The sequence below is a fragment of the Oreochromis aureus genome, linkage group 2 (assembly GCF_013358895.1).
Source record: "Oreochromis aureus strain Israel breed Guangdong linkage group 2, ZZ_aureus, whole genome shotgun sequence".
Lineage (NCBI taxonomy): Eukaryota > Metazoa > Chordata > Actinopteri > Cichliformes > Cichlidae > Oreochromis > Oreochromis aureus.
In genome coordinates, this window is record NC_052943.1 from 11656115 (window position 1) to 11671809 (window position 15695).

General features: G+C 39.7%; 2 protein-coding genes across 5 annotated transcripts; both read right to left on the reverse strand.

Annotated features, from left to right (window-relative positions):
- Positions 1-353: 353 nt before the first annotated feature.
- Positions 354-4528, reverse strand: LOC116324090. 4 transcript variants are annotated; one of them, XM_031744634.2, is made up of 6 exons: positions 4290-4528; positions 3250-3340; positions 2807-3163; positions 1909-2295; positions 594-692; positions 354-471 (listed from the first exon to the last, which is right to left on the reverse strand). In XM_031744634.2, exons 2-6 carry the CDS (start codon positions 3302-3304, stop codon positions 425-427), a joined length of 945 nt encoding a protein of 314 aa, XP_031600494.1. In that variant the 5' UTR covers positions 3305-3340; positions 4290-4528; the 3' UTR covers positions 354-424. The 4 variants fall into 4 exon arrangements, with proteins under 4 accessions (XP_031600494.1, XP_039473762.1, XP_031600493.1 ...); XM_039617828.1 differs by having other exon boundaries at positions 3250-3390; XM_031744633.2 differs by having other exon boundaries at positions 3250-3394; positions 4290-4527.
- A 694-nt stretch (positions 4529-5222) lies between these two features.
- Positions 5223-7573, reverse strand: arsia (arylsulfatase family, member Ia). Its single transcript, XM_031744636.2, has 2 exons — positions 7260-7573; positions 5223-6671 (listed from the first exon to the last, which is right to left on the reverse strand). Exons 1-2 carry the CDS (start codon positions 7571-7573, stop codon positions 5273-5275), a joined length of 1713 nt encoding a protein of 570 aa, XP_031600496.1. The 3' UTR covers positions 5223-5272.
- Between the last annotated feature and the right edge of the window lie 8122 nt (positions 7574-15695).

Here is a 15695-nt window from a genome sequence, read left to right on the forward strand (position 1 = left end):
TATACCTTTTATTATATTTCTAACTAATCGTATACATAAAGAAAAATTACATTTAAATTTTGATTTTTTTTTTTTACTTTAGTGTTACATAATCAGGCTTTAGACAAGCTTTAGAAATAAGCCTTTTAATCATCTACATACATTTTTTTTACAGTTCACTGTTTTTTAATCAATTTTCATTCTGTTTTATTTATATTGCACCAAATCACAATTACAGTTGCTTCAATATGCAATATATTGTACAGTAAAGACCCTACAAAACCCCTACAGACAAAACCCCAACAAGTCTTTTTCAGTATATACAGATACAAAATAAAAATATCACAGTCACCTCCTGATTTCTTTTTTTGTAGTTTGATCATTTTTTTTCCATTTTCAGGAATCTTTAGTTCAGTGTCCAGTGTTGATTATTGGAGAGGTCAGCTCAGTCATCTTGTTGCTTAAAGTACATGGTCTCAGGAGCACGTGAACCTGTAAAAATATAGAAAAGATACAGCAGAACAAAGACTTTTTAAATTCCGCATCCAATTATGTTATTCAGTGAATGATGCAGTTGCTTATTGAGCGTTGTTGATCATGAGACAGCATGTTACCTTGCTTACGATGGTTAATTTCTCTCCACGCAAAACAGCATGATACTGCTATCAGGAGAAGTGCCAGACAGGCTATGACCAGGTAAAGAGACTTGTCTGCTGAGGGAAGATCACAGTGATAACAATTAGAAATTTATTTAAGTGTAAATTTTGGTGACAGTTTATTTTTACTATCATTATCTGAATGTAAATATATTGACACTTGGGCACAACCCCCACCCACTGGGTACTCATAATCCTTTTTTCTTAAGGTGTAGGGTAGTGGGTGGATGCATTTTAACTTGAAGTAGTTACTCCACCTGTCTGCCCATAAGGTCTAAACACGTCTATAATATTTATAGATGCCACATGCAGAGTTTGTTAACAACATACTTTTTCAAGTTTCTTGAAACTTTAAAATAGTAAAGTATTATCGCTGTTTTTTCATTTGGCTTTGACTGCAGTGGAAATTCAGCATAAATGTCACTGTGTTCGCAACACAGAAGATCCCAACGTGAAACAAGTCAAGATTAAGGCATAATGAATCTTGGACATTTATCTCAGCTACCATTACGCACTTGGGACTGTTGTAGTCCCTATTATCAGGGACTACAACAGTAGCTTGTCCTTTTACTGAATGATTCATTAATTGACTTCGATATATCAAGAACCCCAGGTTTTGTTTCTTCCAAGATCTTTACTTCTTGACAGTTCCCGATTCACACTTGTTCTTATCTTTTATTCCTTTTCATTTGTTCTGTGAAACACTTAGTTAAGAAAAGTATTATGTAGATAAAGTTTATTGCTCTGACTGTGATTATTTGCTGCCCCCACCAAACCACACCAGAGGTGTAGTGTTAGACACTGAAGAAAAACCACACTGACAACTTCTGTTAAACCACCTGTTTCCTGTTACAGAACCACACCTACTACAACACATCTATTTCACAGCTTAATGTGCTCATATAGTGCAGCTAATAATAATCAGTGACCAAGTGGAAAGTTTTAGTGTGCCTTTTAAGTTTAGGTGGTAGTTACTGAGAAATAAAAAGATAACTAAATCGTGGTATAAACAGCTGCCCTTGTGTGGCTAAAATAACTGACAATACCAACAGATACAAAGATGTTGTATCAACAAATATTCTGTTCATTCTCCTCAAGAAATCGAAAACATTAAACAACATGATACATTTTCATGTCTCTGCATTTTCTCTATTTAATCTATTATTAGTTGCACAAGTGATGTGTACTGGGTTTTGCAGTTCTACTCTCACATGCTTACATTTCTGATTAACTTTAGAAAAATAACAAAACTAGAGAATCATGAGTAAGTTACCTTTGAAGTTCCAGACTGCCTTGCCTTCAACTTTACCATTGTCTTTAACATCCAGGGTGAAATAAATGTTTTTCTGTTGGACTCCATCTGAATTAAAGACCTCAATGCTGTATTGACCTGAATCATTCCTCCTCAGGTTTGTGATCTTGAGTGTCCCATTCTTGATTATAAACGTTAGTCTGTTGTTAAATTCCTTGTCTGTCGTTGGTTTTCCTTTCTTTATACTGAACACAGTTATGTTCCCCTTGGGAAGCACCTTCAAACACTTCATTTCACGACCACTAGCATCAGTCATCACTTGGATATACACAGTTCCTTCAAGAATAGGAGAGCATGGGCATGTGTTCGTCCTGAGGTCACATGTGGTCTCATCGCCTGGAACAAGAGCTGGAAAAGATGCATTTAATAGAACATGAGGTGAAATTATTCAGACAACAAATGGAAATGATTGGCTTATTTTCTGACAAATTTTCTACTATAATATTTCTTCTTCACTGCCTAAAGTACTCATTTAGTGCAGCGAACACTAATCAGTGACCACGTTTAAAATTTCAGTGTCCCTTTAAAGTTTAAAGTTAAAGATTAAATTATGAATATGGATACCAGCCCATGTGTGATGAATAGAACTGGAAATACCAATAGATAGACAAATTCTATATCAAGAAACGTTGTATTCATTCTCTTCAAGAATTTAGAATCATTAAGCAACATGAAACATTTGCATCACTCTTTGTAGTTTTTGTTTTGTTTTGTTTTTTTGTTTTCATCTTCTACCCTTTGTTGCACAGGGGTTGTGTACTGTGTTTTTCAGTTTTATTCCAACATGATACTTATATTTCTGATTAACTTTATAATAACTTCAAAAATATACAATAAAGAATAAGTTACAATAACTTGCCTTCAACTTTTCCATTGTCTTTAACATCCAGGGTGAAATGAATGTTTTTCTCTTGGACTCCATTTGAATTAAAGACCTCAATGCTGTATTGACCTGAATCATTCCTCCTCAGGTTTGTGATCTTGAGTGTCCCGTTCTTGGACATTAGTCTGTTGTTAAATTCCTTGTCTATTGTTATTTTTTCTTTCTTTATATTGAACACAGTTATGTTCACCTTGGGAAGCACCTTCAAACACTTCATTTCACGGCCACTAGCATCAGTCATCACTTGGATATACACAGTTCCTTCAAGAAGAGGAGAGCATGGGCATGTGTTCATCCTGAGGTCACATGTGGTCTCATCAACTGGAACCAAAGCTGAAAAAGATGCATTCAAAAGAAGATGAGTGAAATAATTCACACTAAAAATGTAAATGTTTGGCATCTTGTGAGGATGATCTTACCATGAGTTCCCGCTGCCATTAGCACAAGAATAAAAAGCTGCTCCATGCTTTTCATCCACCCACTCTGTGGTTATAATGTTTTCAAATGAATCTACAAAATTTTGAACAAATCCGGGTGTAAATCTGCTGTGAACCTCAGCCCTAACTGACAGGAAACAGTAAACGGGAGATGATATAGACAGGGTATTTTCACAGGGGCAGGAAATAAAGTGACTCACTTTGCTTGCCAACACAAAGAGAACTGAGACAGGCTGCTGTACTGAACTGATCTTAAGAAATATTTACCACATATGAACAAATATGTTCTCCTCTCTGCTGTAATCGCATGTGAAAACCTGAATCTAAACAACACCGGGAACTGCAGTCACACTTTCAGAGCAGTCAGCCACACATGGTATGTTGGTTACCACAGATAGTGTGAGAAAGAGCAAACCAAAACTAAAGTGACAAATTAAGTCACAGATAGTCCAGAAGCTTCTGTGAGGAGAACTTTATTGTGTAACAGTCTTTACAGGGTGTGCAGGACAGATGTCTTTTTCTGTTTGTAGGTTTGCATAAGTTTGCTTTCCAAAAAGGAAGAGAAACGAAAGATGTAGAGCAAATAAAATGCAGACAACCTGGTTAAAAGCACCACGCGAAAAGGATGCAAATCTTTGCCACAATATGAAACTGTGAGGCAATGTTCTCCAGATAACATTAAAACACAGAATCCTCTTATCCATTAAAGGAGGCTGAATTCAATATGAAAATTCCTGCTACATGACTCACAAGTATTTGGGTAAAGAAAACAAATTCAAATGATGCAAATTTATATGTGAATAAGAATAAGTTTGTAATAGCACAACAAATTTTAAAAAGTAAATGTCAAATAGTCCCTATGAACATAGTAGCATTAAACACTGCAGCTCTGCACAGGTGGAAGCAAGCTTTACAATTCTTCACTTACTCTTAATTAAGCGTAGTAAGCAAGAGAAGTGATGGAGAACATTAACAGAATAAGAATCATCATAAGGAAAGAAGAATGTACATTGCTTACTTACATTTTAATGGACGCACACAACAGGACAGGTTAAGGCAGTAACACACATATAACCACTAAACTGGAACTGAGAAAACCCATCTGTGTGAAAAAAAGAACCTACATGGGTACTTCCTGTATTAGAGCGGAGATGGAAGCTACCACTCTTATAGGGGTGCAGTGAACCTGTGCGAATAGTACAGGGCTTTTAAACACACTGAAGCTGTTTGTTTTGCATGCTTCCTCCTACCCTGCTCTAAAAATAGAAGAAACAGCTATGTCTGTACATGCATGTCCACCAGTATATATGTGCCCGGCTGGGCATCTCATCAGTTTTTATTCTGGCACCATGAGGCAAACAAGCCTGTTTTTTAAAACATATTGCTATGTTGCTTTGTACTGATTTTTGCTAAAGTCCTTGCAATCGTTCAAGCTCATCGTGAATAGCTGTGACAAATGAAGAAGGAAGCCCTCTTCTAATATTCAGCGGAACAGGTAGCTGCTATTAAAAGTATAGAACAGCACAAAAAGAAGTGTACAGAAACAAAGAATATTCTTCAGGTAAAAATATGCAAATACAATAATCCAGAGACTAATGTTTACAATTAATGTCACATTGCCACAGAGGTAGTCATCATTTACACTGATCAAAGCTAGAAAGCTTCTGATGATTCCACCTTGTCATTCTTGTCAAGTACACAGATTTTGAGTTTGTACAACAGTAAACACACTAGCTTGCACAGTTGCACCTGTAAAATGGAATTCGCTCATGTGTTTTTGAAGCTTATAATGTTCACTTTTGCAAAACAAACACTTGTAATTGAGATACAAACAAATTAATAATGAAAACATCACTGGACCCAACCGGTTATTCTTACAGAAATCGAACATGCACCTGCAGCTACAGCTCGACCTGGCCCATGAGTGAGAACACATCTTCAGATGTTCTCTCAACTAAAATAGCACCTCTTGATAAACCAGTGATTTTGTTTTGGTTGTGTTCTCCTATACTATGTTGGACATGATCCGAGTTTTTAGTTTCCCAAAAAATGACCTGCTTTTGGACAGCTTGAGCTTCTTCTTCCAATCCATGCTTTTTTTCTGAAAAAAACTGCCCCAGTTGTCCTCCTCCTCATCTCCTACCCAAGGGACCCAGGCACCTCCATTCAGATAGGGGTCAGCCCGAGGATCCTCTGATGGGTACCTTACAGGCACCGCAGTGCGATTGTAGTACACCAGTCTGGCAAGCAGCTGCTTCACAACATCCGGTCTCTGCTCAGAAAGGTCATAACGTTCATAGGGGTCCCCGGAGATGTTAAAAAGCCACACTGTTTTTCGAGGACGTGTGTGACGCTCCTGCTTCCACCAGCTACTCGGGAAACCTGGAAGTATTTGTGGTGGAATCCAGTCTCCATAACCAGGGTCTCCTGTCAGAAGTTTCCAATCTCCAGCTCGTATGGAGGCCTGAATGGCTGTATTCCAAATCCCGTATCCTTTCTGCAGGGAGCCAGTGCGTGCATGGTTATAAAGAGGGTCGATGTTGTGCAGGATCTCCAGCCTAGGTGATTCTTTTCCTTCACTGATGGCTTCCCACACATTATACCCATCAACCCCCTCAGTGAGGGACTCATCACCACCTGCTAATCCCACTAATGTGGGATACCAATCAGTAATGTGCACCAGTGCTTTGCTCACCCTCCTCTTTTTCCTTAACAGAGGGCTGTGGACAAATCCCAGACCCCGGATGCCACCTTCCCAGTAGGTTCCTTTACGTCCTCTAAGAGGCCAGTTACTTCCACCAGACAAGGGCTGACCGCCATTGTCTGTAGAGAAAATGATGACACTGTTCTGATAGTATCCATATTTGCGGAGAGCGTATGTTATATTACGAACCGCTTCATCTACAGCTGACACCATAGCAGCATACTTCCTGCGTGCCACATTTTCCAGCCCAAGGTAGGGGTAGATGTACTCATCTGGATATTGTAAGGGTGTGTGAACAGCTTGGAAAGAGAGGAAGATGAACAGCGGTTGGGATTGAGGATCATGGGTTGCCAGGATCTTGCGTACTCTCTGCGTGTACAGATGGGTGGAGTATTTTCCGCTCTGACCCCAGGCGACTGACTCCCCCTCATGGAGATCGAAGCCACACAGCCCAGCGCCATCACAGCCATCATAGGTGTAGTAGTTAACACTCCCCGTTAAGGATCCAAAGTATGTGTCAAAGCCACGGCGAGTGGGTAAGCACTCCTTCTTATAGAACCCCAAGTGCCACTTCCCTACCATGTGGGTGGAGTAGCCGAGTTCCTGTAGCCTCTGAGGGAGCGTGACCTGGTCAAAGGGCAGGCAGTTAGGCTGGCAAGGTCGGATGATGGAGTGCTGAAGACCAGTGTGGATTTGGTACCTGCAGAATTTAAGATTAAGAAAATATTTAGATGGAAAAATTACTTGTTTGCATTTAGGGATAAGATTCGTTAGCCTTAATCCATATTATCCAATCACATCCAACAGGTTAAACAGAAATGTGAATAAGAGGGGAGGTGAAAAGGTTTTTAAAAAAATAGAACAGGGAGAAGAAGACTGTACTGTTTTCCTCAAACAGGTTATGGTGATTGGCAGGAAGATACACTCCAGATTTGTGTCTGTTTATTTTTGCCAGTCAAAACACAGATAGAAGGCTGTGTAATAGCAAGCACATCCTTTGCATACTTTCAATTTTTCTTTCATTGGAAATATGTAGTCAAAAATCACATTTTTTCATAACAGCTATACACTTTCTAGGTTTGCCATTATCTCTAGAAGTGTGGTCTTGGTTCCACTGTCCCCATGCACTCAAATATTTTAGCTCACAAAACAGGAAGCTGCTTTAAAATACAATAATTTCATTCATCAGGCAAGAGTTACATCTATGTTAGACATCAGTATAGTCTAATTCTAGGAATACAAAGCATTCATTTTAAATAAGAAGCAGTCCAGTCACAGGACACTTTACCTGCCAGTGATGAATTGACTTCTGGATGGGGTGCAGATGGGCTGGATGTAATAATTCTCCAGCTTCACGCCATCCGCAGCCAGTTTATCCAGCACCGGTGTCCTGATGTCTGAGCTATGATAGCCAATGTCATTGAACCCCTGGTCATCTGTCATAATGAAAATAATATGAGGGGGTTGAGGGACAGGAAATCTGCCAATAAAAGGTTTTTCTGGATCGTTTTCCACCTGGTTAGGGCTCATCAGATCCCAGGTCAGGTACCCGAGGCTCAGCAGGCTCATCATGGAGAAACCGGTGAGAGCTGTCGTTGCCATGGTTCCTGTGACACTTTAAATTACTTAAGCTTGCTTGTATTTAGTATGCTGTCGCTAAATAACTGTGCAGTGAGACTCAGGGTTAAAAAAAATCCCCTCATAAGATGTTGCAAGTACCCCCTTGTACACTTGAATGGCAGTTAAGCAGCCTAAAACTAAGAAAAGCTACACCTCCATCCTTGTTGAATCTCCAAACACTTTCTGCCACCTTTGAAAGCATTCCACTTTTCCAAGTGTTCCTGTTAACCCCGCCCAGTTGCCTTGCTGCCTCACTGAAATAATATCAGCCCCTACTGACCCGACTGCCAAAGAAAATACAGTATTTCTACTACATCCAGGTGTTAATGGAGAGTTTACATCTCACATTAGTGATAACTCTGCTGCATTTGGACATTGTGCAGCATTATTCTAGATATTAATGTAGCTTTGTTGGTCTTTGACTGTAAAAAATAGCTTTAAAAACAGACTCTCCTCTTCAATTGCGCTCCTTCATGATCATCATTTCAATATGCCACCCTATAAACTTCAGAAAATTTTAGAAAGCAAGAGCAACATCTCCCCATCTGACCTGGTTAAAACACAGTTGACAGAGGGTCTACAGAAAAAAACACTGTGTGTGGGGGAGATTTGAGTCTCAGGGTGGCTGTGGGGCCCTACAGAAACAGTTCTCCACTCTACTCTGTACTGCACTCACAAACACTCTTATTTTTCCTGCTGTTTCTGCGCACTGCAGACCCGAGGAGAGAGACAGAACAGACTTCTCTGACTCTGATAACATCTCCAGCCGGGCGTCAAAGAAGCACTTTGCAAATCATCCAGCGGGTCAACAGAAAGCAACAGGACTGCACAGCCTCACCCACAGCTACTGAGTGGAGGTATTACTCCACAGTATCTGCACTGTAGACCATCATCATGATACAGGTTCACTTTGACTGGGAACAGCTAAAAATCAGACTGTAAAAAGTAGAAAATAATTAATCTACCATACATTGGGTATTTGCCTGTCACTGTGAATTACAAGTGTTTTTGAGGTATGGTGCTCTTGAAGCTGGGATCAGGCTTCATTTCATAGCAGAGCTAAAAGCACAAAGTGATTGACGCTGTTCCCTTCAGGGCTGTCTCCTTGTGAAACACTGCACAGTTTCCACTGAACGTTGCACTCCTTCTTGAGGTCCTTCATTGGCAAAAATGGCAACAATGCAATTCTGGGAAACAGGACGATTTTACAGGGAATCAGATTTGACAAATAAGGCTGGTGGTTAATATTTCTTTTGCTTTAAAACTTGAATATAATGAATACTTCAAGGTCACCAAGGTCAAACGTGGCTAGCAGACAAAAATAAACTGATATACTGAAGCGACGAGTTGGTCAACACAGTGAGATGTAAAACATCACACCTTGGAAATGTTGATATTGTGGTTTGTGGGCAAGGAGGTCATGGGGTGCAAAAGGAAGGATGACCCCGCCCCCCTAAAAGAGTATAAAGCTGAGGTCGGTGGGCATGTTTGTCTTGAAGCAGGAAAGGCATCTTTAGAGCGGAGCTTTAGACTTTATGACAGAACAAACTGAGAAAGAGGGAGGAAAAGGGGCCTGAAGTTTTACACGATCATGTTTATTCATGTGCTGTTCTAGAGGGAATACATTACATATCATGATTGTGATACTACTGCTTTTCCTCAAAAGTATGCAAAAAATTAGAGGAAAGAGAGTTTCCTGGTCTTTGGGCAGTCACACTTATAAGATGTGACTCATCTGTTTTCTGCCGCTCAGAGCTGTAACTGCGGCAGCTCGCCAGGCTGACAACAACTCTGCTCACATCCAAGACCACAATGCAAACAACACGTATACGAACACTCACGTCTCTCACATCCACAAATATTAACAGAGCCACGTCCCCAGGAACCCGGGAGACTCTGAAGTCTAAAAAGACTGTGATAGGCCAATACCGCAGATATATTCTTGCTCGCCTCCCACATTTGCTCTTTCTTTTATGGATTGTCATATTGCCAAAGTAATTTCACTAGGAACACAAGGCTAAGCCACAAAATGGTTTGATGACAGAATTTACGGAATGAGTAACCTTACAATGCACCAGTAATAGAAAATCACGGACCCGGAATAAACATCGTGCTCGGTTTCTGGAGGTTATTTTTAAAGTTATTTGTTTGTTTTAACTTACGCTAGGCTCATGTTTTTAAAACATTTAAATAAAAATGGAATTTCTTAATATCCTCGTAAACCGCAGCTGTCTATTTCCAGTAAGCGGTCATTTCAGGCATGTTAAAGAAGGTCACTCTGCTCTAAGGAACCACACATTCTGAGTTGTTGCTGTGGGAGTTAAATTTCACATTCTCAGACACTTATTTCACTATTTTAGTTATTGATTAACCAATTAAGCTTGTTATGGGGTAACAACCTTTAAATCTGCTACATGGGAATTTCTCAGACTGAGATTTAATTGTGTTCACTGGCTGTTCATTACCCTCCTAATTTGCCAATTTCTTCCAGAGGATGTGAGCAAAGTGCTGTGAAGTATCATAAATTTAACAACACTTCATTTTCCTACCCCCTAATTAACAGTGGAGCCATAAAACAGAAACTGTGAGCAGTTTTTTTAAGGATTTCATAGCTTAATCTGGAGAAAATCATTCATAAAGTTATAAATAGCAATTGTAGCTTTTGCTGGTATAGGTAGTTTTCAGCTCCTGTGTTGCTTCTGAGGTTTTTGCCTCTCTGTCACATAAAGAGTAAATCAATAGCAGACCCACCCTAAAAGATTTGGATTTAATAACCCAAAGTTATACTTTCACAGCATTTTCTCATCTTTACATCCCGGTCCAAACCAGCTCCAAGCAGGATTTTAAGGCCTTGAGAAATCCGACAATGAGTTTAAAGGGAAGTAGAGACTGCTGTGTCGGTCGGCAGCAGATGTTGGCTTTGGCTAAAGAAAGTGGTGCTGTTACTGAATACGGCTGCTCCCCTTCACTAGGAACACTACCCCCTTTCTAATCAACGCAGCCCTGCCGGTAAACCCCCACATTACCCCCACCTCTCACCCCAATTTTCTAATCTGAGTAAGACTGGATGGAAGTGTTCTTTTTCCTCCTGTGTGCCAACTCTGAGGCAAAACCTGTACTTCAGCATGCTCAGCTTGTCATCTCTCCACTTTATACAATAGGAGCCTTGTTTCAGAATTTACTCAAAATGGCTTTTTCATCTTTTATCAATCTTTCAACTACAGGTCATTTATTTGGGAGCAAATTAAAGGCCAAAGACGCTTTCTCTCTCGGGTGAGTTTCATAAACAGTCCTCGACAAAAACAAGGACCTACATACAGTTATATTAGCTATTCAAATGCAGAGAGAAGTAACTGAATAAGAGCACTGTAGATAAGAAAGTAGGGAGGTTAGTATGGCTAATTTGCGTAATTTTTTGACTCAGTTTACAAGTTACACAGAAGAAAAGAATTGTATTTACCAAAAACAGGAACGGCATTTAGATTCTGCTAACAGCATTATTATTGCCTCAGTTTCTCTTTGTGAACTTGTGTGGCTGCCTTTTACAGTGTAGTAGTTGCCATGTCACAAGATCTGTGCCAGAATCAAGTGTTTAAGAATGGTAACTTTAATTTCTAACTCAAATAAAGACTAAAAATCTCCAAGATTTCCTCTCACTGGTGGGGTTTTAAAGTCCACATATCAGCCCTTAGCAGGTGGAAATCAGAGGAAGGGCTTAAACACATGGCCTTGGCCGTCACTGAAGGTGTGTTTGATTTGGCTCATGTGGAGCTCCAGCAGCACCTGGTTGGCAAGGCTAGGCATAGCAGTTCATTAGGACTCTCCTGCAAAGCCCCTTGGATATACATCATAAGGGACTCGGTGAAGAATCCCTAAGGAGAGGGTGTTAAAAAAAAGTATAGCTCAGTTATGCTATTTTTTATTCATTTATATATTTATTAATCACATGTGTGTAAGTGTTTCCACTTAACCAGTTTTACTGTTGCACCAGTGTGGCAGCGATGACAGGTTGTGACACCCAGACCTTGCCGTCTATAGCGGGTAATTAAATAGAGAGTGAGCACAGATGTGAGCTGCTTAATGTATCCAGCGTAATTTATTTCCTGTGAAACAGGCTGCCATTTACAAGTGCAGCCTGTACAAATACTGCAGTCATTTTACAGAAACGTGCCATCAGAGCAGAGGGGAGTGTACTACTTCTTTTTCCTTGTGTTCAAGGATGTCTTTTGGTCCTCCCTCCAGCAGTAACTTTAGCTAAAATCCATTTTCTTACACTCATCAATACCCAGTTTAATATATTGGAATGTTTGTTTGGAGTAAAAGTGAGCAAATTAAATATTACATTTTCTTTGCTCACTTTTAAATATTACAAATTAAAATTGTTTTTATTCCACAAAACTTTGGTGGTCTGTCCCATCAACACTCTGAGAATGGGAGCTGAGTCAGCCTCACAACCTGTGGGTTGTCCAAACTAAATGTGTGTGTGTGTGTGTGTGTGTGTGTGTGTGTGTGTGTGTGTGTGTGTGTGTGTGTGTGTGTGTGTGTGTGTGTGTGTGTGTGTGTGTGTGTGTGTGTGTGTGTGTGTGTGTGAGTGAGAGAGAGAGAGAGAGAGAGAGAAGAGTATGAGGGGTAGCAAGCTTGTGGAAGATGGTGAAATCAAGCTCAGTGAGACCCACTGAGTGCTGACGTTGAGCTTGGACTACACACTGCTTTCCTTTTCTGGTTTTCCCTGATGAATGAGGCTCTTTCAGCTGCCTTGCTCTTACTGACCCCCTGCTTACCCAATACTCTCCTTTAGTTTGACCTAAGATCTCACCGCCAACTTTCTCAGATCTTTTCACTGGCAGCATGTACCCATGCCCAATCACCATCAATGTCCTCCCACACCAAAGCAAAAAGTTAGACCTATATCCAAATACACCTGATAGAGTTGACTGACCTTTCTGGCAGTTTCTGAGACATTGCTGACTTGTTCACTTGTTTGAATAGCTTGTGGATTGTCTGGCTATGTGGATGGGTAATGTTTTATTCTAACATGTGATTAAAAAAGAGAACTGAGTCAAGAAACCTAGAGCCACAAGAGAGAGCTAACAGAGACATAAAGGGAAGGTGTATTTTAAGACTTACGGGTTATGTTTCCTGAATATGAGCCAGCAGTTTATGTTGGCTCTTACAGTTCATTTCTTGCCTTTTAACATATGCTGAGGCGGATTTTGTTCTCTACAAGTTTCCAGTTTTTACATATTTGTAAGGTTTGAGAACATCTCAACAGAGGGACAGAGTCTGTTACAATAAGACACACATATACACTCACTTCATTGGGTACATCTGTTCAACTGCTTATAAACACAAATATCTAAATATAAGCCAATCACATGTGAGCAACTCAAGATGAAGATGCAGAAGTGCATCTCTGAACACACAATCAGTTAAACCCCAAAGCAGATGGGCTACAGCAGCAGAAGACCGCAGCAGGTGCAACTCCTGTTAGTTATGACCAGGAAATGGAAACTTTATTTCCCATATGCTACCTGAACAATCTAAATTATTTTGTTGCAACATTCAGATGGTAGAATTTGGCAAAATTTGGTAATGATGTGTGGGACACCAACTGATCACAGCCTGCCTGAGCATTGTTGCTGTCCCTTTATACCCAAAGTGTACTCATTTCCTGATGGATACTTCCAGTAGGATAACACACTATGCCGCAAAGCTCAAATAATATGAAAGGGGTTTCTTGAACATCACAATGAGTTCACTGTAGTCAAATGGCCTCCAGTCACCAGATCTCAATCCAATAAAGCACCCTTATGCTATGTGGTGGAACAGGAGTGTCACACTGTAGATATCCAACCAAAATAATCTGTAGCAACTGTGGGATGATATCATGTCAATATGGCCCAAATTCTCAGAAAAATGTTTCTAGCAACTTGATAAATCTATGCCTGTTCTGCAGGCAAAAGGAAGTGGCGGGTGAATGTAACAGACAAAAGAGATCAAGCTTATCACACTATGCAGAACGCAAAAGATCTTTTACACTGAAGACAAAGATTTAGCACACAGCATGTTTTATCTGCTTCTACATGCAACATGCAAACATTTGCACAGCGGAAGGAGCAATTGAAAGGAACCAGTTGTATACTTGGTGCTTTTAGGTAGTAGCTATAAAAAGAAATTGCCCATTAGAAGCATGCCACGCTACAAAGGTGTCATATTGTTTGTTTGGTTTATATTAAAAGTGTTTGTGGTAGTTAAACTATAATAATAGAAGGGTAGATCAGATGTCTGCATTTTACCGGTAGAATCAGAGTAAATTTGCAGAACATCATTAATAAAATATGATTAGTCTACATCATGAAAATCCTCCCCTCTTTGGGTAAAACTGAGCCTAAACTGGCCTGAACATAAGATAGTTATAGGCAGATAGCAAAACACAAATATAAAAAGAAAATGATTTGGTTTAAATGGTTTAATACTAATGTCAGTTGTCATTATGACATGGCTTTAAAATGCGGTGAAAAGACAGCTGAAAGAAACTCTGACACACATATGACTAACAGACTATATAAACTACTTCCGTTATTAGCCCCTTATCGAAATGCATCGTGTACACAGGTTAAGTTCATTTGAATGCAGGCACGTGCAGGGGGGGGGCGGAAGGGGCTTGAGCACCCGCCCCTTTCCTGATGGGTGCCCAAAGTGCCCTTTTGTTGAGGCAATTTTTTTTTTAATTTTTAATTTTTTTTTTTTTAAATGTGTGTGTGCGTGTGGAGTCCTGTCTGTGCCCCTCAACAATAATATTTAACTATTAATCACATTTTTGCTAAATAAAAGGATCTGGCTTGCATCAGTCACATGATCACCATTAACCAATGATCGCCCTTGACGGCAGAACGCGCTGGTTACGAGTCGGGAACGAGCTCACAAAGAGCACGCGCATTTTTTGCGGTCCGGAGCTGTAGGAGAAACACAAATTACCTCAGACACACAGACTGATGCGACAAAACCAGTAAGTAGGTGTACAGCGCACACTGTAGTCTAAAGCACACAGGAGTAATAGCTTATTACGTACACGTTGGTAAGTTGTCTTGTGGCAACTGACGAACTGAAACAAATGAGCGTGCTGTGTGTGCAACAGCGCGACAAACTTTACCTGTCCTTTTATTAACTGCACAAGTAGTGCTGGTCATAGCTGCTGGCTCACTGGGTAAGGCTGTCATGGGTCTGTAGCTCTGTCCACCGTTTTAGGGAACATATTTAGTTTTAAAGTAAGTTACAGGGCTTTTCCTGCCTTTCTGGAGGGCTTATATTTCACTTAAAACGATCTAATATGCATGTCCACATAATTATGCATTATTATAATTATAATATTTAAAAAAAAACACGCTGTACTTTAAAGAACATACATTAAGAAACAGATTATATTAGATTTATATTTTAAATAAGACAAAATGCAGATTTTACAGCAGCAAAATTATTGTATCTCTACAGTTTAAAAATGTAATAAGCTTTCTCCCTGTACAGAGTGGATAGTGAAACAAATGGAATCATCATAAATACATTATTATAAATTTATTACTTTTTTCCCCTCATTGCTTTATTATTGTAGCTCTAGTAATAAATAATAAGGGAAGGATTCTGGATCAGCACCATGATGGAAACTTGTGCCCACAGTATATACAGTATTCTGAAGAAGGTCTAAAATGTCACTGTGTGTGCATGCATGTGTGTGTTTTATGTATATGGATTTTTAAATTATTACTCATAATATAACATTGTCCAGACATGGCTGGTAAGGACATGAGGAGGAAACAGTAGGAGCTGTGTGAGGCTACTAAAGGCAGTGGATCCCTCAGCAGCTGGATTACAAAGAGCACAGGTAACATTAACACATGTACCAGTTGTTGGAGAGGTATTCCAGTATAAAAATAATAATAAGCACAACTGAAATGTTTTGCTTCTATAACATTTTTCTGTCATCATTTTATTATAGATTAAGTGTAAGAGTTGTTAAGTGTGGATAATTAAATAATAGTTTATTGCAATAGCAAGTTGTGCCTTGTTCTCAGATGGACAGCAAGTGGAGAGTGATAGATGAGATGAG

Excerpts from the sequence above, each read along its gene's own strand:
- arsia (XM_031744636.2), bottom strand. The coding sequence starts at position 7,573 with ATGGCAACGACAGCTCTCACCGGTTTCTCCATGATGAGCCTGCTGAGC. Across the intron at positions 6,672-7,259 it reads AGTCAATTCATCACTGGCAG|GTACCAAATCCACACTGGTC; the intron begins GTAAAGTGTCCT and ends TAAATTCTGCAG.
- LOC116324090 (XM_031744634.2), bottom strand. The coding sequence starts at position 3,304 with ATGAAAAGCATGGAGCAGCTTTTTATTCTTGTGCTAATGGCAGCGGGA. Across the intron at positions 3,164-3,249 it reads AATGGCAGCGGGAACTCATG|CTTTGGTTCCAGTTGATGAG; the intron begins GTAAGATCATCC and ends CATCTTTTTCAG. Across the intron at positions 2,296-2,806 it reads AGACAATGGAAAAGTTGAAG|CTCTTGTTCCAGGCGATGAG; the intron begins GCAAGTTATTGT and ends CATCTTTTCCAG.